Here is a 24,860-nt window from a genome sequence, read left to right as displayed (position 1 = left end):
TTCGCCGTTTGTTTTACATTATATTAAATCAAAAACAAAAAATCATCATCAACCTCATGATCATAATGAAAAACGCCCGGTTTAGAATTTTACTAAACCGGGCGTTTACTAGTTAAACTAAATACTTTTTTATTTAAAAAAAAAAAATGTTTATTTTTTGTTTATTGTACCATAAACTGTTGGAACATGACTTGAAGATCACGGACCTCTAGATGGCGCGCAGCAACCGCTATCCATACGTAATGACGTCAGGGATGCGTTTGAAAAAGACGCGCGAGCTGAAAAAATGAGACGCGACACACCCGGGACTGTTTTGCTAAATGTTTGGAGCTGAATCTGTTTAATATTCGTCATCAGGCAGGATGTCTCTGTTAAACCCGTTTAATAAACGTCCTGGGCTGAACACGGCCACTATTCTGGTGAGTTTGTATTTGTATTGTGCCGTAAAGCAGGACTGTGTGGACGTTACTCATCAGACTACTCAGCATTTACGTGCTTCCGCCGTAGTTTTCCATTTGGGTTTATACAAACCTCAGCCTGCTGTCTGCGCATAATGTAAACATGCCACCTTTCTGCTGCTTATTGGGCTGTTTGTCTTACCAGCTAGTATATCCTGGTAAAGTTTTGATTATCCCAGTTTAACCGTTAAACTAAAAACAGGAGTGTCCATAGTGCGGCCCGGGGGCCGTTTGTGATCCCTGAATTGGTTTTGTGCGGCCCCCAGACCGCGATTCAAGAGTGATACAAATATGCCCCCCGGAAGTCAAATTAGTTGTTTTTTTCTTTAGAGCGAAATGTTTACTGACATATTGAACTCTTGATATGGAAAATGTTAGAAAAAGCACAGAGTATTCATCATTTAATTATGGTTTTTGCTATCCTTTCAATCTTATATTAAATAGAACCCTTTTTATCCTATGGATCTATACAAGTTTAGAGATTCCTTTCCGTCAAAAAGGACTTTTATTTGTTTTACTAAAATATTTCAGTGTAATTTATTGTTGAGCAGGTTAAAAAAAAATAATATTCACAACTTTCCGGGATTTTCTGGAATAAAAAAAAAAAAAGATTTTATTTTGGCCCTCGATTTCTTTTGACTTGATGATTTTGGCCCATGTGACAAAAAGTTTGGACACCAACCCAATCCAGAAGCCTTGAATACAACCTGGTTAACAGATTAAGAACAATAAATTACCCTAAAAACTATTCCTCATACTCCTGTGTTTATAATATATGCGCATAACAGCTGAAGTTGGCACTTATTCCACATTTCATAGGAAGCGATGGTGATATCTCAAACGTTTAATACCAGCACCTCTGTTATTTATGGGTTAATTCGTGGATTTAGGAGATCGTCTCGCTCTCTTACATAGTGATAATAATAATAATATGCTCTTAGTCTATGAAGTTTTGCTCTTTACGTTTAACGTTGACGCGGAGTGATTTTCCTGCAGTTGGTGGAGAACGAAGAGCAGTTTCAACAGAGTTTAGCAAATGTCCTGGTGGAGGAGACGGCCGTAACTGTGAACGTGTGAGTAACCCCGTCCCTGACCCTGCCAGCACTGAAGGTCAGCTGTTTACTGCAGGGGTATTCCAGAAAGTCCGCTGCCATTGTCTTCCTGTACATATGAGCAACATTCAGAGTATTGCAATTATAATCAAGGTTTCATTTGGTTCTGTTCTGTCTTAATTAACCTTATGCTAGATAATTCTGGTCGACATTACTCAATCAGTATTGTGCTCAGTGTCCTTGCAAAGTATTTTTATTGTTCTTACAACCAGTTTGAAATCACTGATTAATGAAGTACTTTTTCCATGAATGCCGCTCTCCAACATATCTGGGACTGATTACACCCTCGCTCTCTGTATGGAGCAGGAGACTAGCCAAGACTCTCCCTATTCCCACGAAGAACGATGAGAGTCGACCGAGGATCGACCTGGTGGTGTTCATCATTAATCTGACCTTGGACAAGAGGTAACCTTCAGGCCCTAGAGTCACTTGAACGCACAGCTATAGCATTCTAATCTAGTGATTTTGTTTTGTATTAGGCTTTCAGTTTATTCATATAGCATCGATTCAGAACAGATGTTATCTCAAGGGTCTTGACATGAAAAACAGGTCCAAATCGATTGTAGTTATAGAGAAATATATGGTCAAATCTAACACAGTTTGATTGTATTAACAGATTCAGATTTGATTGCATACATTCCAGTTTTTTTATAGCTTACCTTGGAAGCCAAATTCATATAAAATCAGAAAATGTACTCTTGTTTTACCAACAAGAGGGTCTCTTTATTTCATTGTACAGACAGGGACCCCCAATGCTTTTAACATGCTTGTTTTCATTGCATATTACTTTCTTTAAGAATACATGCTGAAAACAATCCTCTGCCATGTTTGATTACCGTTTTGTCATAGTGTCAAGTCAGCAAAAGCTTCTCTTAAATATCTGGATCCTGGATACTTCCTGGGGAAAGTCTGCTTCATGGTTACTAATGGTATGGCAAATCCTTTCCTGAATCTTACTTTAACCTTTTGCATGTGCCTGGGTGACCTCTTTATTTGTATGTCTCCTGCAGCTCGTCAGGCTTTAGGCTGCACAGGGCGCCTGGATGCTGTCAGACAGCTAGCTGTTTCGCTCCACTGCCCCCTGTTGTTTGCAGAGGATCAGGTTTGTGCACCAATTATTAGGGATATTTTCCACCTAAAGTCTCACTTAGTAGCCATAAAAAGGTGAGGTAGGAAATTAGAAGGACCAAACAAGGAAAATATTTAATAATAACAATGCTAGTAACATCTGTAGGTCATAAAACAAAACAAAAAAAATCAGGCTTTAATAATGATGAGGACGGTGATGTGAAATGTGTCTGATTGGAAGCAATATGAGTTTCATATTGCTTTTTGTTTGTTCAGCCACATTTATGACCCTCATCATAGCCACACCAGTCGGTGAGCCCATTGTCTTAAAGGGAAAAAAGCCCATAAATGTATATTGTTATAGATACTACAATAGTGATACTTGTCATTGTGAGGCATTGACAGTTCTTAGAGGTTTTTCAGTGGGCTTTGCTGCTTTTTATTAGATTTTCCTTTAAAAAAAATGTCATAATGTAACACTGAACATTTTTTAAAAAATACAAACATTTGTTTGACTACAATTATTTAGTGTGGGGGGAAAAAAAGCCATTCCTTAAAAAAAATCCACATGGCACAGTTGTTACCCCTGCTGTAAATAGCTCCATGATTGCTATGCAGTCTTGAAAATTCAGGAATTAGCTTTTTATCATATTCCGGGTGGAAAATGTTTGGTTTTCTTTACATTTTTTTCTTCTTCTGTTTGTAAACAATGAAAGTCTAATAATGCATAATAAATGAACTGGCTTTACATGAATTTGACATGCTGTTCTCTCTAAATTGCCAAATCACAACGTTAAACTGAACATGTTACCCACAGATCATCCAGGCTTCTCTCATGCTGTCTTCCCTACAGGTTTTCCATAAAATTTAGGCTTGGTAACTGTGATGTCCATAAAAGGTTGATTTATTTATTTATTTTTTTGTCTGTTGATTTGACTCTTTGATTTGGATTAGTTACCGGTTTAAGTGGCCTGGTATGTCACATTTTCATTTACTGATAGAGTCCATCACATTTTCATGTACAATGTCCTTGTATTTTAAAGATTTCATGGTGCCAAAGCTCTGTAACAAGGTTCCCACAGCATCACAGATCCTCCATCATACCTAACAGTGTGCATAAGGAATGTTTATCCAGACTAAAGTTTCATTTCTAGATTCTTTCCCACATATTCATCCTTTGTTTCAAGCCACCCCTACCTTGCGGAAAAGCTTAATCTCAGTCTCATCTGAATAAAGCACCTGGTTAAGTCCATGTGGAGTTCAGCCAAATTTTGGATGGTAGGAAAGAAAAGACTTTTTTCTGGTATCACTATCAAATACCTGCTTGATGTGTACACACATTCAATTTCCATTTGGAGACTTTCCAACCCCTAAATTTCAGTCTTTTTTCAAATTATTCAGTGTGAGATTATGCGACTGCAAAAAATATGAATTTATTAAGGCTTTTTACCACTTTTAGCAGAGATGGCAACAAATGTATCCATGTGTTTTCCCAATCCGTCACATTTTTCTTTGTCGTTTTTATCATTTTTCCTCATCAGACTCCAGAAGGCGTAACGAGTTCGGCGCGACGGTTGCTCACTATCCTGAAAGTGGCATCCGGTCTTGTTCCGAACACTACCGCTCTGTACCTGTCAAACCTGACCAGATGCGCCATGCCTCCGGACATCGACCAGCCAAGTTTCGATTAGCTCCTGTCATTTGTTTGAAATAATATCTTTCCTGGAGCTTTTTATGTTGTATTTATTTGTAAGGCCTTACTTCATTAGTTGCATTTGTACATGTCTGTTGAGGTAGTGAGTTTTAGTGATTGTACTTCAACATTGTTTTTGTAATTTACAGTTCATACAGTGTTGTGTCTTGCCTAAAGATGTGCTTTCAGTAAAAATCCACTGTTAATACAAGAAAATACATAGATCTGTAAGTAGGATCTATAACTTAGAATTTTGTTTATCCAATAAAAACGTAATCTTAGCTCATAGAGACAAGTCTTGTGTCCTTTTGAGTAGCAGGCACGATATAAGCTCATTTAGTGATATCAAAGAGGGTCAGACAGGGGTGGAAAAGGTGTGTCACTCGGAGCGTGTCCAGAGACAGTGTCCCTAGTGTCACGTCTGCATGCAAACACTAACACGCAAACTATTAATAGTTATCCTGGCAAGTTTCCACTATACAAGATATTAAACACATGGCCTCCAGTGGAGGATTACGGTGAAGTCAGTGAGACAAAGGAATCTTTGCAAAAACAATAACTTTGTGTATTGTTGCTCCTGAAAGCTGTTTTCTCTCCATGCTGTGGAGTTTGAAGATCTATCTAAGCACATCCCAGAGGTGATCTGAGCATGAAATTTCCATCTGCACATTGTCTACTTTACCCTGTTAGCACTCAACATTAGCTGTTTAAAGAGCAGCTGATGACCTTCTGGAATTTGGGATAATTTACCTTCGGCCGCTGTTCCGAGTATCGGATTCGCCATCTTTAACGCAGCTGGTTTTATGTGTGTTTCACCAATGGTGTGTGGCTTACCCTGCTTTGCGATCAAATAACCAACTTTGTACAATGCTGTGAGGATCGGTTTGTTAACGGGTACAAATCCAAGAGCAGGCAGAGTGCCCCTTTCATCGAATCTGGCTCGTTTCACCTTGAATTCAGCAAGCGTTGTGTTCTTGTATTCCCCATCTCCATGCAGCTTCAAGAAGTGTTCCTTTAGTTTTGCCGGTACGAGACTAGAGTTGCTCAACTTGGCATTGCATATCATGCAGATAGGACGCTGACTCCCATCCCATTCCGTGATACACGTGATGTTGTACATATTCATCCGACCACTTTCTTTTTTTGCTCAACATATTTAGTATGGATTAAAATATTAAGAGAAAAACCACACAACGTACAACTACGACAGCCGTTGACTACTGCGCGCACTAAATTCCCCACAGCACTGATTGGCCAAGCAATGTAACGTGATCCTCTGCAGCAAGTGATGGCCAAGCGGGGCGTGTCATCACGACTTTACACAAGTGTGTCTTTACCTCCGTGGCAGAGGAATCCCTGAGACCGACTCATCGAACCCCTAGGGTTCGATAGAACACAGGTTAAGAACCACTGCTCTGGAGGAAGTTTCAGCTGTTTTAGGACGATGCTCTGAAATAAGAGTTCACATTCAAGCTGAAACTTAACTGCTGTCACTGTTGCTTGTTGTGTATGCTGGTGCATTGCAGAACATGTGTTACACAGGTCTAAGTGTGAAAAAATACATCAAGTCTCGTTATAGCTTTAGAGTGAGTTGTTTTTGATGTGCTCATGGTTTGAAAAAGTGCTTTGGGATCAGGGGTGAGGAATCCACAATGTTCAGTTGCGTCAGGATGGGGTGCGTTACTTCTGCTGTGACATCACTGTTATTTCTTTTTCATATTTAGGATCAGCTGACCATCTGTAGAATAAAGTTTAGTGCTTGTTGAGTGACCCCAAGTGGTCATAAAATTATAAGCTGAATTGATCAGAAAGTAGGCCATGCCATTACTTTCAAGCTTTCAGCATGCCAAGGTGAGTAAATCTTGATCAGCACCTAGGAATGTTTGCATAGTGTACAATTATAAGATGTCATTGTGTCAGTGCAACATTTAAGTGCCATTTGCATCAATTCTGTTGCAGTGGCACATAGCCTATATATATTTAAATAGCATTTGAGAGTTGCAGCACTCTTGCGTTGAACTTTTTCAGCTTGTCCATCAAATCGGTGACAGCAGACATACATATGTCTGAGTACAAAAACAACAACATATTTTTCCAGTAACCGATGATTGTACAGGTCCTTCTCAAAATATTAGCATATTGTGATAAAGTTCATTATTTTCCATAATGTAATGATGAAAATTTAACATTCATATATTTTAGATTCATTGTACACTAACTGAAATATTTCAGGTCTTTTATTGTCTTAATACGGATGATTTTGGCATACAGCTCATGAAAACCCAAAATTCCTATCTCACAAAATTAGCATATCATTAAAAGGGTCTCTAAACGAGCTATGAACCTAATCATCTGAATCAATGAGTTAACTCTAAACACCTGCAAAAGATTCCTGAGGCCTTTAAAACTCCCAGCCTGGTTCATCACTCAAAACCCCAATCATGGGTAAGACTGCCGACCTGACTGCTGTCCAGAAGGCCACTATTGACACCCTCAAGCAAGAGGGTAAGACACAGAAATAAATTTCTGAACAAATAGGCTGTTCCCAGAGTGCTGTATCAAGGCACCTCAGTGGGAAGGAAAAAGTGTGGCAGAAAACGCTGCACAACGAGAAGAGGTAACCGGACCCTGAGGAAGATTGTGGAGAAGAGCCGATTCTAGACCTTGGGGGACCTGCAGAAGCAGTGGACTGAGTCTAGAATAGAAACATCCAGAGCCACCGTGCACAGGCGTGTGCAGGAAATGGGCTACAGGTGCCGCATTCCCCAGGTCAAGCCACTTTTGAACCAGAAACAGCGGCAGAAGTGCCTGACCTGGGCTACAGAGAAGCAGCACTGGACTGTTGCTCAGTGGTCCAAAGTACTTTTTTCGGATGAAAGCAAATTCTGCATGTCATTCGGAAATCAAGGTGCCAGAGTCTGGAGGAAGACTGGGGAGAAGGAAATGCCAAAATGCCAGAAGTCCAGTGTCAAGTACCCACAGTCAGTGATGGTCCGAGGTGCCGTGTCAGCTGCTGGTGTTGGTCCACTGTATTTTATCAAGGGCAGGGTCAATGCAGCTAGCTATCAGGAGATTTTGGAGCACTTCATGCTTCCATCTGCTGAAGAGCTTTATGGAGATGAAGATTTCATTTTTCAGCACGACCTGGCACCTGCTCACAGTGCCAAAACCACTGGTAAATGGTTTACTGACCATGGTATCACTGTGCTCAATTGGCCTGCCAATTCTCCTGACCTGAACCCCATAGAGAATCTATGGGATATTGTGAAGAGAACGTTGAGAGACTCAAGACCCAACACTCTGGATGATCTAAAGGCCGCTATCGAAGCATCCTGGGCATCCATAAGACCTCAGCAGTGCCACAGGCTGATTGCCTCCATGCCACGCCGCATTGAAGCAGTCATTTCTGCAAAAGGATTCCCGACCAAGTATTGAGTGCATAACTGTACATGATTATTTGAAGGTTGACGTTTTTTGTATTAAAAACACTTTTTTTTTATTGGTCGGATGAAATATGCTAATTTTGTGAGATAGGAATTTTGGGTTTTCATGAGCTGTATGTCAAAATCATCCGTATTAAGACAATAAAAGACCTGAAATATTTCAGTTAGTGTGCAATGAATCTAAAATATATGAATGTTAAATTTTCATCATGACATTATGGAAAATAATGAACTTTATCACAATATGCTAATATTTTGAGGAGGACCTGTATGTCAAATAAAAGACCAGAGTAGATTTCCTTATTTACCATTACAACAGTGGCCATTTAAAAGTACCACCTCCAGCTTTACAGCTTTTAACGAAGTTCACACTTCTAAAAAACTTGAGGACCCCACCCTTGACAGAGGGAACTGTTGAGGGATCACACACTAAGGGATTTATCAAACCAACTGAATGCATCAACCTCGTGAGGATGACATCTCGAAGGAACAAGCATACCAGGTGGCGGTATTAGAAGATATTCTCACAATCTGGACACTATATTTCTGCTACACTCTCACACTTGCAGCAGTGAAATTTAGAATACTTTTGTATTCCTGAAACAAAAGTTTGATCAGGATACTGTTGCGGTGCAAAGAGGATTGGGTGGCGGACGAAGGTGGAGACCTCAGCGGCCCGATCCCCGGATGCTTAGGCTGGCTCTAGGGACGTGGAATGTCACCTCGCTGGGGGGGAAGGAGCCTGAGCTTGTGCGGGAGGTCGAGAGATATCGACTAGAAATAGTCGGGCTTGCCTCCACGCACAGCGTGGGCTCTGGAACCCATCTCCTTGAGAGGGGTTGGACTCTGTTCTACTCTGGAGTGGCCCACGGGGAGAGGCGGCGGGCTGGTGTGGGTTTGCTTGTTGCCCCCCAGCTCAGCCGTCTCGTGTTGGGGTTTACCCCAGTGGATGAGAGGGTCGTATCCCTGCGCCTTCGGGTTGGGGAGAGGTCTCTGACTATCATTTCAGCCTACGGGCCGAGTGGCAGTGCGGAGTACCCGGCCTTCTTGGCGTCTCTGTCGGGGGTGCTGGATAGTGCCCCTCCCGGGGACTCCATTATTTTGCTGGGGGACTTCAACGCCCACGTGGGGAACGACAGTGACACCTGGAGAGGCGTGATCGGGAGGAATGGCCTCCCCGATCTGAATCCGAGTGGTGTTTTCTTACTGGACTTCTGTGCTAGTCATGGATTGTCCATAATGAACACCATGTTCAAACATAAGGGTGTCCATCAGTGGACTTGGCACCAGGACACCCTAGGCAGGAGGTCGATGATCGACTTTGTTGTCGTATCATCAGATCTTCGGCCACATGTTTTGGACACTCGGGTGAAGAGAGGGGCTGAGCTGTCCACTGATCATCACCTGGTGGTGAGTTGGATCCGCTGGAGGAGGAGAAAGCCAGTCAGACTTGGCAGGCCCAAGCGCATAGTGAGGGTCTGCTGGGAACGTCTGGCGGAGCCCTCGGCCAGGGATGTATTCAACTCCCACCTCCGGGAGAGCTTCGACCAGATCCCGGGGGATGTTGGAGACATAGAGTCCGAGTGGACCATGTTCTCCGCATCTATTGTCGATGCTGCTGCCCGTAGCTGTGGCCGTAAGGTCTGCGGTGCCTGTCGCAGCGGCAATCCCAGAACCCGGTGGTGGACACCGGCAGTAAGGGATGCTGTTAAGCTGAAGAAGGAGTCCTATCGGCTGTGGTTGGCTTGTGGGACTCCTGAGGCGTCTGACGGGTACCGTGAGGCCAAGCGTGCTGCGGCCCGGGCTGTGGCAGAGGCAAAAACACGGGCCTGAGGTGGTTAAAAAGCTCTGCGGTGGCAGGGCTTCGGGGGTGGATAAGATCCGCCCTGAGTACCTCAAGTCTCTGGATGTGCTAGGGCTGTCATGGTTGACACGTCTCTTCAACATTGCGTGGCGGTCGGGGACAGTGCCTCTGGACTGGCAGACTGGGACTGGCAGACTGGGAACACACCGGAGGGTGTGTTCCAACTACAGGGGGATCACACTCCTCAGCCTCCCTGGTAAGGCCTACGCCAGGGTATTGGACAGGAGAGTCCGACCGATAGTCGAACCTCGGCTTCAGGAGGAGCAGTGTGGTTTTCGTCCCGGCCGTGGAACACTGGACCAGCTCTATACCCTCTACAGGGTGCTCGAGGGTTCATGGGAGTTTGCCCAACCGGTTCACATGTGTTTTGTGGACCTGGAGAAGGCATTCGACTGTGTCCCTCGTGATGCCCTGTCGGGGGTGCTCCAGGAGTATGGAATTGGGGGCCCTTTACTAGGGGCCATCCGGTCCCTGTACGAGCGGAGCAGGAGTTTGGTCCGCATTGCCGGCACTAAGTCGGACCTGTTCCCGGTGCATGTTGGACTCCGGCAGGGCTGCCCTTTGTCACCGGTCCTGTTCATAACTTTTATGGACAGGATTTCTAGACGCAGCCAAGGGCCGGAGGGGGTTGGGTTTGGTGACCAGTGGATTTCGTCTCTTCTTTTTGCGGATGACGTGGTCCTGCTGGCCCCCTCTAGCCAAGACCTACAGCATGCGCTGTGGCGGTTCGCAGCCGAGTGTGAAGCGGCTGGGATGAGGATCAGCTTCTCCAAGTCCGAGGCCATGGTACTCGACGGGAAAAGGGTGGCTTGTCCTCTTCAGGTTGGAGGGGAGTTCCTGCCTCAAGTGGAGGAGTTTAAGTATCTCGGGGTCTTGTTCACGAGTGAGGGAAGAATGGAGCGGGAGATCGACAGACAGATCGGTGCGGCTGCCACAGTAATGGGGGCGCTGTGCCGGTCCGTTGTGGTGAAGAGAGAGCTGAGCCGAAAAGCAAAGCTCTCAATTTACTGGTCGGTGTACGTTCCTACCCTCACTTATGGCCATGAACTTTGGGTCATGACCGAAAGAACGAGATCCCGGATACAAGCGGCTGAAATGAGCTTCCTCCGTAGGGTGGCCGGGCACTCCCTTAGAGATAGGGTGAGGAGCTCGGCCATCCGGGAGGAGCTCGGAGTAGAGCCGCTGCTCCTCCACATCGAGAGGAGCCAGTTGAGGTGGCTCGGGCATCTATACCGGATGCCTCCTGGACGCCTTCCTTGGGAGGTGTTCCAGGCACGTCCCACCGGGAGGAGGCCCAGGGGACGGCCCAGGACACGCTGGAGGGACTATGTCTCTCGGCTGGCATGGGAACGCCTTGGGCTCCCCCTGGAGGAGCTGGAGGAGGTGTCTGGGGAGAGGGACGTCTGGGCGTCTCTGTTGAGTCTGCTGCCCCCGCGACCCGGTCCCGGATAAAGCGGAAGACGACGAGTACGAGTACTGTTGACTGTTTTCTGTAACATGCATTTGAGAGCTTGAAACAATTATTTTCATTTGAGGTTGGTGGGTTTTGCAAAGGATTTAATGTTGGCTTTATTCTAAAAATTTCTACAGAAGGTCCTCAAAGCATTTTGCTCTGTATGCCCGTCTCTCCTTTCAGTGGGTGTTGATGGAAGCTGATGTGCTTTTCATGTTTTTGCCTCTATGTTCTTTTGGCTTTGCATCACTGTGTTGTTTACAGTGGTTAGTTTATTTCTTAATAGACGGAAGAAATTTAGGTTTTAACATAATTTTGGTGACAAATGCTTATGGTGAAGTAAACTTTCCAGAAAAAAAGCAGTAAAACATTTACACTGAAAAAGACTAAACATAATCTCCAACAGACATTGAGATAATTGTCCAATCATTAAACTCCTCGTTTATTTTGCAAGCTGATCTGTCAATCATCTACCCAAAAAATGAACATATGCCATATTGGACAACATGTAGATCTCTTGGTGATTTTTGGCATACTGATGAGATTTAATCCTTGTTTGTGGCCTTTTTTGCCTGTTTATTTCTTCTGAAACCTTCATTAATATGTTGCAAGTGTAATTCTTCTACAGACCCAATAAATTAAAAGATTATTGAAGGGTTAATGGATTTCAGTAGCTTAATTCACTTAAGTGAAATAAATTAATTCCCCACAGACTGATGTTTTCGCGCCTTTATTTCTGCTCATTCGGAAAATGCAAAACTTTTAATACGGAAACATGAGCTTAATAAAAAGTATGTTTAATACCTGCTTAAAGGTTGTTAATTTCAAAAGGTACTTTTAATCTGACAAAGAAGATTTATCAAATTTATCAAACATGACTGTACTGTTAGCATCAGAAAAAGTAAAAAACAGACATTTTGCTGCAAATCTTACCTCCTCATATATCTTGTGTTTTGTTGCTTAAACATTGCTTTCCTTTTTCTTTATATAGTTCCACGTTAAACTAATGGAAAGTTACAAACCTTTCATGAGCACTCGGGGCTTCCATAACCCTTTAGCTGAGCCTCAGGCAACCACGTACTGAGTGCATTTACTGTACAGTTGACATACCTTTCAACAGGCCGAACTAAAAATCTTTTCTTTTCTTTTTTTTGTCTTATGTAACATTCTATTTTTCTATGCATGAGGATTTTATTAGCTGTAAGCCATAATCATCTAAATTAAAAGTAATAAACACTTTAAATATATTACTTAGATATGATATGAGTTTCACTTTGTGATCTGAATTACTGAAATAAAAGACTTTTCAATGCTATTCTAATTCAGTGAGATGCACCTAAAGATTTTGTCCACAGCAAAGTAAAAATGAGTTTGTGATAGGAACAATTATTTTAATACAACTCTTTGCACTGACTTAAAATGCATCTGATCACCCTGCACAATAAACTAAAATCACAGAGAACTGTCAAACAGAAAAATATGCCACAAATCTTGCAAAATACACCAACTGTCTCCCTACGAAAATGTTGGGCCGTGGCCGTGTGAGTGTCCACAGAGTCCAAATTAACTTGCGTACGCAGATGGAGCCATCAAGTCATTTTGAGATATCAGACAATTTCCTGTCTCTGCTGCGTTTGTTTGGTATGACTAAAACAACATTGAGCTCACATTTATTGCTGATGAATACTTTTCGGCATTGCATTATACACATTACTGTTAAATATACAGTGTACTTTCTTTGTACATAACATTTTGGATGTCTTTATGGTTTACAGATATGTCAACCTGTACTTGCTGGTTATTATTACAACTTTTAGTCAACACCTTAAACCTTAAAGGGGCAATTCTAACAAAACGAGGAATACGTCTGCATATTGCATATTAGAATTGTAGATATATACGCTTAAAACTTTTCTTTAGCCTTCTCAACTCCCACTGAATGCTGGGCTGTATATAGAAAATGTTACAACCAGCAGTTACAGTGACTGCAATAATTTCCTGGAATGCTGATTTCTTTTATTGCATGTGGGAACTCGGCAACGCTCATATCACACAGAGCAACTGAAAAACAACAAAACTTTAGCCAAATCTTTAACACATTTGGCAAACATACACTTGACAGCTACTCATTCACAAAGCGTATCATGTGGTACTGCTCCACCGACCCACTAAAAAGCTCTGAGGGTGGGTGACCTCAGCTCAGTCGTCAGCTGCTCGGACATTAGAGGACAAGTGAAGGCAGAGGTGTGTCTCCCGAGGGTTGTGCTTTGTGTCACGTCTGCAATGTGTGCACACACATGCACACACACACACACATGCAGTATTAAAAGGTTATCATCAAGGCAATTATCCATCGGACGAGTTAACCAAACAATATTTTGGCACCAAGTGAGGACCTGGAAGGACAACAGGATGTCAGTGGGACAGAGGAATGTCCATGATAGCGCTGATAGTCTCTTGACTCTTTCACGCACAACTTTGCTTAAACGGATTTAAGCACTTGACTATTCGAGCTAAATGAAAAGGCCATGACTCTTGCCTCATGGAGACAGACACTGTGATCAGTGTATTTTATTTAAAGAGTCCAAGGACAAAACAAGGAAAACTAGGTTTAGGTACCTACGTATGTTGGAGTTTTGCTTGTATTTGACATCATGGAACCCAACTATCAGTTTTAATCCATCTGAAACTGGTGAGGTTGTAGCCTGATGCCAGTAACACTATTTTATATTCAAACTTTCAGTTACTATAACATTCCTTCTTTCTAAATATACCATGCAACTGAGTTACACTTTATTCTAGATTTGGCCTTTTTAATGTGCTTTTTCCTTTCCTATGTTTTGATTTCTTTCACTTACTTGACGTATTAAGTGGATCAAAATTTGGTGGAAAAGAATAATAAAGTAATATTTGGACAAATAATGGTCTTTTGTGTGAAGAACTAAAGTAAAACATCCAATGGATCACTTTTTTTTTAAAGTGGGTCCTGTCCTGCAGAGTAGCACTCTGAATTGTTGTCTGAGTGCCAAGATGAAGCCCAGCAGATTTACTTTCACATGTGGAGCATTACAGGTAATGCTATAGTGCTCCACTTGATATATATATATTAAAAAACTTTATTATATTTCAAATTGTTATGGACACGAAAAGGAAAAAAAAAAAAAGCAAGAAAGAGAGAGAGGTGGGGCAAAAAGGAAAAAGGAAAAGAAGGAGAAAAGAATTGAGGAGATAGAGAAGAAGGGTGAAGAGGTAACAAGATAACACCCTAGAAGACTGCTTCTACACCTGCAGAAACATATAACAGCAGCAATGTTACTGAAAAATCCAAAAACCTGGGTTACACCTGGGTGTAATTAGTGTGCTTGAGTAAATACGTTTTCTCCATAAAAATATGCAATTGCAATTGTGACCAGCCACCCTGGACCCGAGAAAGACACGGAGATCTGAGCCACAGACATCCAAAGGCCCCCCAGAGCACAGGAACCCCAGGAGGACCACCACCGGGACTACCGCACCCTCGCCAGAGAAGAGCAGAGGAGAACCACCCAGCAGCCACAGTGCAGAAGCCCCAGGGAGCTGAAACAGCAGGGCTTGTGGGATTGCCGGAGCAGCCATGGACCCAGAGACCTGAGACCCTGCCCCCCCCCCGGCCCCTCTCAGCCCCCGAACCCAACTGACCTAGATAGAAAACATTTAAACCACTTTAGATAATAACTGAATTTGATTGCACTGTTTTATAACTAGCATCATTTGCAATGTATGTACTTAGCTTTGAATGTGTATGATTTGACTGAATTGACTTTGTAAAGTGCCTTGAGACCACATGTGTTGTGAATTGGGCTTTATAAACTGAATTAAATTGAATCTAAAATTAGATTTAATAAAGGTGGCAAAATAGTTATTCACTGTGGGTAAGATATCAACCCTTTTAACATAGCCTTACTTTACAAATTCTGAGCTAAGGGTGAACAATATAAAAACACAGAGATGTGACCAAAAGTAATGAGCGATACGGAGAAGCAGAGCTTTTTATTGGTAAAATGAGGCAGTTATAAACAGTACATTTAAATTGTTTCCAGAAATTTAGACGTACATTAAGCAAATAGGCAGTGAGTTACAATGAAAGCAAGTCCTTTAAGCTTATGCTTTATTAAAGGCTAAGATTAATATTCCCAGCAGTTTTATTACTTATTAAATCAAGAAGAGCCTATGTCACAATGTGAAAGTGCTTGCAAGTAGAAGGTTTTCTGATGGTTAAAGTCTGACTTGTGACCACAGCGTTCAACCAGTATAGCCCAGCTCTTTGTAAGTGGAGTCGATGTCAGCGATGACAATGGCCATCACATTCCTCAGGGCCTGCTGGCCGGCAGCATCCAGGCCGGCCTTCTCCCCCATGATTTTAGCGATCACCTCAGTAATCAGCTGAAAGGAAGGAAAAACGGATAAATTCATGGAAATTACTGCAAAAGAAGTCTTTGGAAGGGGAAGCATGGTTATGATGACAGCAGCCTCACCCTGAAGTTATTGATTGGGATCTTATGCTTGGTGGCATGGCTGTTGGCCAGAGGTTTGAGGATGGCAGCATGGTTGCCTTTAGCCTTTAGCAGTTCACCAAGCTTCTTCAGCACAGTGGCACCATGGGCAGAAACAGCTGCATTACTAGCCAGATCCCCCTTACCAAGGCCAGCAAACTTCGGGAACAGCTTCTGGGTTTCTGGGTGCTCATGGAATAAGCTGTGAGGAGACGAAAATCAAAGAATTATAGCACCAAAAACACCTCTGTGACAATATGCTTTCAGACTGGAATATTTAAATGTTGTCAACAGAGGAGGATGTCACACCTTTCTCCTTGCTGATGAGCAGTAGTTAGATTTTCATATTGTGACTAGAAATGGGCCGGGTTTCAGACCTGCTTATACTTTTTCATCCCATGAGGTGCTAGGAAAACTATCTGAGTAATTAAAGTTATCTCAGGCTGCCAGGCACTATAGAGTAGCTCATTGTTTGTCATTTGAAAAGCAGTAGGAATAATTGACTTTTCTTTTTTTAATAATAATTAGGTCAATTAGGCCATACATTTATATGTAAATCCATGGTTAACTCAAAGTTATCATCTTATGAGACTGTCATACCAGCCCCTGCCAGCTATGACATATAACTTTTTTTTTTCCATCATTACCTCTAACGTTGTATAATTCATAATTTTATTGATTGACTTCAACATAAAAAGTAAAGAGCAAGAATGAAAAAATATTTTTCCTGAGCAAATTTCAACTACCTTGATTCACATTAGAGGGAGCTTTGTTATTGAAACACTAATTATTGCTGTGAAAACAATCTGACATTTAAGCATGGGAGCAGTCATGGGAGCCACTGACCGGGTCAGAACCAGATTCCCATGGGAGCTGTAATCCGCTTCCACCGGACCCCAGTGCTTCAGAACCATATCAAAGTCCGCCATTGTCTGAGGAGACAAGAGTCTGACAAAAAACAGACACAGAGATATGAAACACGTATTGTTTATAAAACTGCTCTTTCAAAAGAAGGGAATGAAAGAAAAAAAAAAAAAGCGTCCTGATTCTCCTGGTTTTTGGAGGTTTGTATGAGCTCCACAAACAGTGTTATCATTGCATTTCTCCTGTTTGACTTGATGGCCTCAGGCCAAGAACCGCTTTATTCAAGGTCACCTCATTACCAGAAGAGTTGGATCCATTACCTCATTTGACCTTAGTGAATGTGTTATGTAACCTCAGTGTAACTCCGTATTATTTAGGTTGAAATTGGAGACACAGCAGGTTTTTATTTACCTCAAAGTTGGTTTCTCTTTAAAGATAATTGTTCTTTAAGACTTGCTTGTATTCAGCAAATATTGGTCCATGAGAAAAATCTGAAGATTTCTTCTTATAGAATGCATGGCAACACATCTTCTGTGCGAGTGAGATTTTTATACAGTTTTCTTTAAATAAAACTGTTCCTCAGTCTAGCAGTTTAAAACTGAATTATATTAAACTTTTGATAATAATTAAAATGTCCAAATTTTTACCAGAGATTATGATGCAAAACTAATAATAAAAGCATTACCGACCTGCAAGATTAGAAGAAATTCTGCGTGGTTATCCAAAATTCTCCTTGGCCTGACTCCCAACCCCCCCACCAAGCTGTCCTTTTATACTCCCTCCCTCTGTCCTGCCACCCAATTTTTTCCAGCACTCCTATCAGTCTACCTCTCTTCCTGCATGTCTCCTAAAAACGCTCTCAGCAACACAAACCTCTGATATCCAACAAACATCAGCCCAGTGAGCGTCATGTGATAACTGGGACACACTTTTCTGTTAGCCCACCTCAGTAAAATGTTTGTTTCCATGCTTTTTAACTGGTATGAAACTCTTTTCATTTGGATCAAAATGCTCTCAATTCCTACACTGTATGAGTGCAGAAGCAGGCACTGCATGCAGAATATAGAAAACATTTCTTTGATCAATTAGTGTTTGATGGATGCATAGGGTGCCATGCATTTATATTCATGAGCCGTCGTCCTCACTCATAAATATTTTGCTGTCTCCAACAGGTTCTTGTATTTAACTCTATCCATTTCCCCATGAACTCTGACCGGCTTCACTGTCCCTGCTGAAGACAACAACCCCACAGCATGATGCTGCCACCACCAGTGTTAGTTTCCTGCCACACATAACATTATACATATAGACCAAAGTTCAGTTTTGGTCTCGTCTGGTCAGAGCACCTTCTTCCACATGTTTGTTGTTTCCCCTAAATGGGGTTTTGTCAACTTTGAATCTTTCAAAAAGCGATGCAAAGACATACAGTGACTGAAAGTGATTATAAGAAGAAGAAAATAAATAGTATAAAGTAGTAAAAATGTATAAAATAGAAGAACAACTCATATCACTGATCTTTTTACACTTGTGTCTTCTTTTATTAAACCTAATAAACAGTGATTTTGTTTATTACCATTTTTGTTATTTTAGCTTCATATGATTTCTACCTCAGGCAGTCGATTTTAACTTTCACTATTAACAATAAAGGTTTTAGCTGTGTTTCATCTCCTTTGTTTATTTGCAGGATTCTAAAATGTGCACAATTAGATTTGGGATTTATTGTTTCCCTAAATGTTCCCTGCTGAGCATCGCTCAGTGGACACTTCCCTCCTTTATTCTGCTCTCGGATGTAAACCAGTTTAGATGTTTGAAAAAAACATCTCATGTGCTGACTTTGAAGAAATAGAGCCATAAAATATACAATGAACATCATCTCAGTGTGTGGCGCAGGCTATGAAAAGGATGTGCGACCCAAAAACAAAGAAGGACAGCTTGGTTAGCCTACTGTGGACCTAAACTGTGCTTCTGTTTATCTGTCTGCAGTCAACAACATGTGGTTCGTTGGTAAGGCTTAAAACTAATCCACACAATCTTAATTATTAATTATTATAAACGATTAACATTCAAGAAGCAAACTGTAAAAAGTGCTTTTTTTGTTGTGTTTTTTTTTTTTTTGACTTGTTCCAACCCACAATAGTGCACTCATCCAGAGCTTGAGATTATTATTATTATTATTATTATTATTATTATTATTATTATTATGGTATACACCTGCAGCCTAGATGTTTTGTATAAACCAGCTGGGATGTTTCTCTAAAAATCTAAATTTCCAAGGATCATTAACCATGCTTGTAAAATAAGCCCAAATGATGTAAAACAATCTTCATCAGTAAAACACACTTACAAAAAAAAATCAAAACTTGTTGACTTCGTTTCAACTGCAAATCATCTGATCTACTGATTGTTTCCCATGTGTGACGCAGTTTGCTTGAAACAGAAATTGTCCAACAGCAAAGCTGGAGTTTTTGGAGTTTAATAAAGGTGTTTCTCTTTAAACGAAAGCCTTCCAGAGCACAATAATCAAAAAAACCCATATGGCAAGCCTATTATATATCATTTGCACAGATTTCTGTTTTTGCATTTTTGTCACACTTAAATGTTTCGGATCATCAAATACATTTCAATGTCAAATAAAGATAAACTAAGTACATACAAAATTTATATTACAAATGATTATTTTATTCACTAAAGGAAAAATGCTATCCAAAACAACCTGGCTCTATGTGAAAAAGTAATTTCCCCCTAAACATAATAACTGGTTGCACCAGTTTTGGCAGTAACAAGAGCCTTTTACATCCTTAAGGCCAACTATTCTTTTCAAACTTGTTTTAATTCAGAAGTACTCAAGGATTTTTCAGCACGAATGGCCTGCTTAAAGCATCTCAGTTTGTTTAAAGTCATTTACTTTGATTAAGCCACTCCAAAACCTTTATATTGTTTTCTTAAGCCATTCAGAGGTGGACATGCATCGGATCACTGTAGGCCTATTGCTGCATAACCAAGGTGCACTTGAGCAGAATTTATGGTTAATATCATTAATGCCAAGTCATATAAGTCCTGAAGAAGCAACAACGCTCCAGAGCATAATGCTACCACTGTCATGTTTGACTGACACTATATGTGTTCTACCTTTGTGTTTCTTTTGCCATTTTTGCCTAGTCTCATACTTGTTGCCGCCTTGATAGAAGCGACTGAGGTCTGCAGTGCTTTAGACGTTGCTCTGGGTTCTTCTTGTGACCTCCTGGATGAGTTGCTTATGTGATTTCGGAGTAATTTTAATAAGCCACCTTTCCTCGGAAGTTTCACCACTGTTTTCTCCATTTGTGGATAGTGGCTTTCATTGTAGTTTACTGAAGTCCCAGAACTTTAGAAAGGGCGTTGCAACCTGTTCCAGATGATGATGTTAAACACTGTTTTTAATCTGTTCTTGATTTTCTTTTTTTAGATTGGTGAAAAAAATGGTTGTTTTTGAGATCTTTTAGCCTACCTCATGTTGTTAGACAGGTCCTATTGATGTTATTTATTGATTCTTCAGGTCTGTCAGTAATCAGGCCTGGCCGTGGCAAGTGAAACTGAACAAAAATCATTATTTGAGAACTGCATTTTTTCTATTTACTTCGGTTATCTTTGTAGATTTAAAATTTGTTTGATGATCCAAAACATTTCAGTGTGACAAGAATGGAAAAACTGAAGGAATCTTTAAGGAGGCAAATACTTTTTCACAGCACTGTACATACATGACCTACAAAAGTGAAGCAATCATAAGTACTACACAAATGGTGTCAAGATACATCTGCACATCACATCTAATCAGTCTCAGGTTTCATGCATCCTAAAACTTACATATAAAATCCACAAAATAAGGAGTCTTGTCTCTAATATTTAGTACCAGGTTGGAGAGTCTGATTTCTGGTTACCATCAAAAATAATCAATTTAAGTTCATGTTTCAATGTTGATGTATTGAAGTCACCCATTCTCCGAGGATGTTTTAAAGCTTCCATTCCAAATTATCTCAACACCTTAAAAATACATCATTGTTAATTTTATTTAATTTTCTTTTATCTGTAAAGGTGAAATGTAGTTTCAGCAGTTTTACCACTCATCAATTTGTATTAGATCTTGGTCAATTATTTGCTTTAAATTAGCTTGTTACAAATTCTGTTGTTGGATAAATGTTTTTCTAACAAGACTTTTTATGGAAATCTTTTCTTATAATTTATTTTTCCATTTTAATTTTTTGGTAAAGCACGTTTTTTGGTAAACCTTTTGTTCAAATAGTGATTGGGATGTGTTTGACTTCACACTCTAATATGTTAAACACCACAATTGAACTCCTTTTATTAGTTATCATGCTATGACATCATGGCCTTAAAGGTTTATCCACAGTGTCATTCTTGTAATGAAAGAAGTGGCGAGCAGTTGACAAGCATGCCCTCTGCTGGTAAACGTTTATTATCGCACTGGGTGAAAGGTAGGCTCCTCCCTGACTAAACGCTGATTGGACTAAACTTCTCTTACGGGCACCAGCGTATCCAATAGCAGTATCCGCTGAGCTCACGTTGCTTGTAACACCCGGAAGACGTCAGGCGAGGGTCAGAAAGGATCGAAATTTTGTTTAGCTTTTTGTTGACAGCAACGTTTGCTCAATTTATTTGACTTTTTATTAGTAGTTTTGTTTTTTTAACCTGAGGAAATATCCGAGATGATACAAGCCTTAAAAGGTGTCAGACACGTGGCGTCCGGTAAAATGAATCTAGCAGGTAACTATTGTGGTCATGTTTATAGAGAAAATAGTTTGTGATCCCTGTGAAATCACGACAGACATGAAAGTGTGGTATATTTGGAAATGGTGCTCGTAAAAGTCATTTTTAAGGGTCACCCAAACAAATAAACTAGTTTGAACTAAATTTACCCACCGCTTGAACTTGGACAGAAATTCAAATCTGATCTTATATCATAAAGGCAAATACAAGAGTTTTCATTCAAAACCAAATCTAATCTTATATGAAACATCAGCTGCCTGTGTGACTTTACTCAGACAGATATGTAAGATCTGCAGTGGTGGCAAACATTCGTGGGCAGAAGCAATAACATCAACATGATCTCTGGTGGACACTTCTGATGTTTCTCTACATCACGTGTTTCCTCCAAATGATGCTCATGCAGACAGTGGTCCCCCACTGGATGCCAGTGGTTTGTATTTCACTGGTCCATCTTCACAGGCCCATCATAAGGGCTTTGGATGAGCTTGGGTCCCGACTGAGCAAACTGGACCTCTGTAGTTCTTTACGGGAGCAATCTGTCTTTTATACAAATGGTGAATCCCCCAGTTGGGTTCAGTATCTCCTAATATGTACTGAAGCAGCCTTTCTTCTTGGAGTGCGTGTTTGTGTCGGTTCTCTCTAAGTACTCCAGCTTTCTACCCCAGTCAAAAAATCTACATGTTCGGTCAATTAGTCTCCTTATGTTTCCCTTAGGATAGAGTGTATGTGTGCATGGTTGTTTGTCCGGAGTGTTTCTGTGTCGCCCTGTGTTAGCCTGACAACCTGTCCAGGGTCCGACCCGCCTCTCGTCTCCGGGAGAACCTGAACAAATGAGTGAAAATAGATAATAGGTCAGTCATTCAGAGGACCCAATGTTGTGCCTGACCTGTTACTCAAGAAATTTACTACTTTAGCCCAAAACTCTGGATGTCCCTCTTGGGTCTTTCCATCATGAAACTTGGAAATTTGTACATCCAAAATGCAGGGCGAAGAATGTGCAATTTTTGTTGTGGTCCTGTTTTTGAATTTCTTGACATTATGGTATATAATGCCACCAGCTTAGATACCTTCTGTGTATGTAAAAATGATTTATGGATTTCTTTGAGGGGATGAAATTTCCATGATACCATACCAACTCATTCATCAGAATTATTAAATATTGTTCAGAATGAGAGCATTTATCTTGTCACTGCTTGTTCAGTTTCAGAGCTCTCCATACCGGTCCCATGGGGGGAGATCCGGGGTAAAGTCTGGGGTCCTGATCATGGTCGGCCGGTTCTGTGCCTGCATGGCTGGGCTGACAACTGTGGAACATTCAACACGCTGCTGCCTCTTTTACCCAAAGGTGAGGGTTTTTGGGTTTTTTTTCGCAGTAAATGTTCAATATGTTCTCTAATTTTGTTGCTTAATCAAACCCGCAGCAAATGTTTTACTATGAGGGCTATAAAACTATTAATAACCCTCAAATTTCAGTTTTTTGCATGATCCTCCAGAGTTATGGTTAAAATTTTCTGGTATTTCAGAGAATTTATATTGCCCTGCACTCTAATAAGGTTCTCAGGGACTTTGGAAGTGAACCAGGTCCACAGCATCACAGATCCTCCACCTTACTTAACACTGGACTTGAGGTGTTTATTTATCCTTTGTTTCAAGGCAAACCCACTGATAGTGCGAAGCACATAGTTCAAATTAAAATCCCTTAGCATTCATTTAACTTCACATCATTATAGTTGCTATGGAAACGTTGTTACCCCAAAGTGCTTCGCTGTGTGACAGATCGCCAACAGAGAGCTTTGGAGATTTGTTTTTAACCTCCTCTACCATCCTCCTCCCTGAGTGTGGTACCAAGATAAACTCGGGTTCTCGTCCATTGAAGAGTGGCTGAAATAAATGACCCTTAGTGTCACATCATACTCATACCCCAGGGCAACAAGAAGTCACAAATTAGAAGATTAAAAGCTCCCAACACTGTTGGGTGCAGCACCAGTGATTTTATTAAATACTGTTATTTCCTCCCCGGGAATTTTCTCCCCACTGAATAAATTTACTTAAGTGAAAATTTGTTTGTATGAGGTTGTTTTATTAGAAGATGAACTTATTTGAAAGCATTTACTTTAACAGTGAAGGGCAGTGTAACTATTTAGAGCAAGAGAAGTTCACCTCATTTTTCTCCATCCTTTTATCAGACTTCAGGTACATTGCGGTGGACCTGGCAGGTCACGGCCGCTCATCCCATCGCCCTCCTGGAGTGCTGTACGCCTTCCCTTCTTACGTGATGGACGTGCGCAGAGTTGTCGATGGTATGTGAGGACAAGAACGTACAAACCTTTTCTGGAACTGATTTACATCCAATTTTCATATATAAAAAACAAAACATACAAAACATAAAATAAAAACATGCAAAAAAATAAAGGGAAAACTCAGATAACACATCCTAGATCTGAATGAATGAAATATTCTCATTGAATACTTTGTTCTGTACAAAGTTGAATGTGCTGACAACAAAATCACACAAAAATCATCAATAGAAATCTAATTTATTAACCAATGGAGGCCTGGATTTGGAGTCACACACATAATTAAAGTGGAAAAACACACTACAGGCTGATCCAACTTTGATGTAATGTCCTTAAAACAAGTCAAAATGAGGCTCAGTATTGTGTGTGGCCTCCACGTTCCTGTATGACCTCCCTACAACACCTGGACATGCTCCTGATGAGACGGCAGATGGTCTCCTGAGGGATCTCCTCCTAGATCTGGACTAAAGCATCCGCCAACTTCTGGACAGTCTGTGGTGCAACGTGAGGTTGGTGGATGGAGCGAGACATGATGTCCCAGATATGCTCAATCGGATTCAGGTCTGGGGAACGACCGGGCCAGTCCATAGCTTCAATGTCTTCATCTTGCAGGAACTGCTGACACTCCAGCCACATGAGGTCTAGCATTGTCCTGCATTAGGAGGAACCCAGGACCAACTGCACCAGCGTATGGTCTCACAAGGGGTCTGAGGATCTCATCTCATCTCGGTACCTAATGGCAGTCAGGCTACCTCTGGCGAGCACATGGAGGGCCGCGTTGTCCTTCAAAGAAATGCCACCCGACACCATTACTGACCCACTGCCAAACCGGTCATGCTGAAGGATGTTGCAGGCAGCAGATCGCTCTCCACGGTGTCTCCAGACTCTGTCACGTCTGTCACATGTGCTCAGTGTGAACCTGCTTTCATCTGTGAAGAGCACAGGGCACCAGTGGCGAATTTGCCAATCCTGGTGTTCTCTGGCAAATACCAAGCATCCTGCACGGTGTTGGGCTGTGAGCACAACCCCCATTTGTGGACGTCGGGCCCTCATACCATCGTCATGGAGTCGGTTTCTAATCGTTTGTGCAGACACATGCACATTTGTGGCCTGCTGGAGGTAATTTTGCAGGGCTCTGGCAGTGCTCCTCCTGTTCCTCCTTGCACAAAGGCGGAGGTAGCGGTCCTGCTGTTGGGTTGTTACCCTCCTACGGCCTCCTCCACGTCTCCTGGTGTACTGGCCTGTCTCCTGGTAGTGCCTCCAGGCTCTGGACACTACGCTGACAGACACAGCAAACCTTCTTGCCACAGCT

The 24,860-nt window shown here is 41.5% G+C and overlaps 3 protein-coding genes across 4 annotated transcripts in view; 2 read left to right on the top strand and 1 right to left on the bottom strand.

Annotated features, from left to right (window-relative positions):
- The first annotated feature begins 253 nt into the window (after positions 1–253).
- pane1 (proliferation associated nuclear element) lies at positions 254–4,619 on the top strand. Its single transcript, XM_047366108.1, has 6 exons — positions 254–419; positions 1,455–1,531; positions 1,877–1,975; positions 2,420–2,499; positions 2,581–2,672; positions 4,180–4,619. Exons 1-6 carry the CDS (start codon positions 363–365, stop codon positions 4,327–4,329), a joined length of 555 nt encoding a protein of 184 aa, XP_047222064.1. The 5' UTR covers positions 254–362; the 3' UTR covers positions 4,330–4,619.
- A 10,486-nt stretch (positions 4,620–15,105) lies between these two features.
- mb (myoglobin) lies at positions 15,106–17,331 on the bottom strand. The gene is made up of 4 exons (XM_047366029.1): positions 17,177–17,331; positions 16,470–16,571; positions 15,606–15,825; positions 15,106–15,513 (listed from the first exon to the last, which is right to left on the bottom strand). Exons 2-4 carry the CDS (start codon positions 16,550–16,552, stop codon positions 15,373–15,375), a joined length of 444 nt encoding a protein of 147 aa, XP_047221985.1. The 5' UTR covers positions 16,553–16,571; positions 17,177–17,331; the 3' UTR covers positions 15,106–15,372.
- Positions 17,332–21,065: 3,734 nt separating this feature from the next.
- serhl (serine hydrolase like) overlaps positions 21,066–24,860 on the top strand; it is a 12,229-nt gene continuing 8,434 nt past the window's right edge. For both annotated transcript variants that reach the window (XM_047365405.1, XM_047365404.1), the window contains exons 1-3: positions 21,066–21,248; positions 22,453–22,596; positions 23,438–23,551. In XM_047365405.1, the coding sequence (XP_047221361.1) occupies positions 21,191–21,248; positions 22,453–22,596; positions 23,438–23,551 (316 nt within the window). In that variant the 5' untranslated portion in view covers positions 21,066–21,190. The remainder of the gene's footprint in view (positions 21,249–22,452; positions 22,597–23,437; positions 23,552–24,860) is intronic.

The sequence above is a fragment of the Girardinichthys multiradiatus genome, chromosome 5 (assembly GCF_021462225.1).
Source record: "Girardinichthys multiradiatus isolate DD_20200921_A chromosome 5, DD_fGirMul_XY1, whole genome shotgun sequence".
NCBI lineage: Eukaryota > Metazoa > Chordata > Actinopteri > Cyprinodontiformes > Goodeidae > Girardinichthys > Girardinichthys multiradiatus.
Note: the sequence above shows the minus strand (reverse complement) of the source record. Positions and strands in the feature narration are given on the sequence as shown.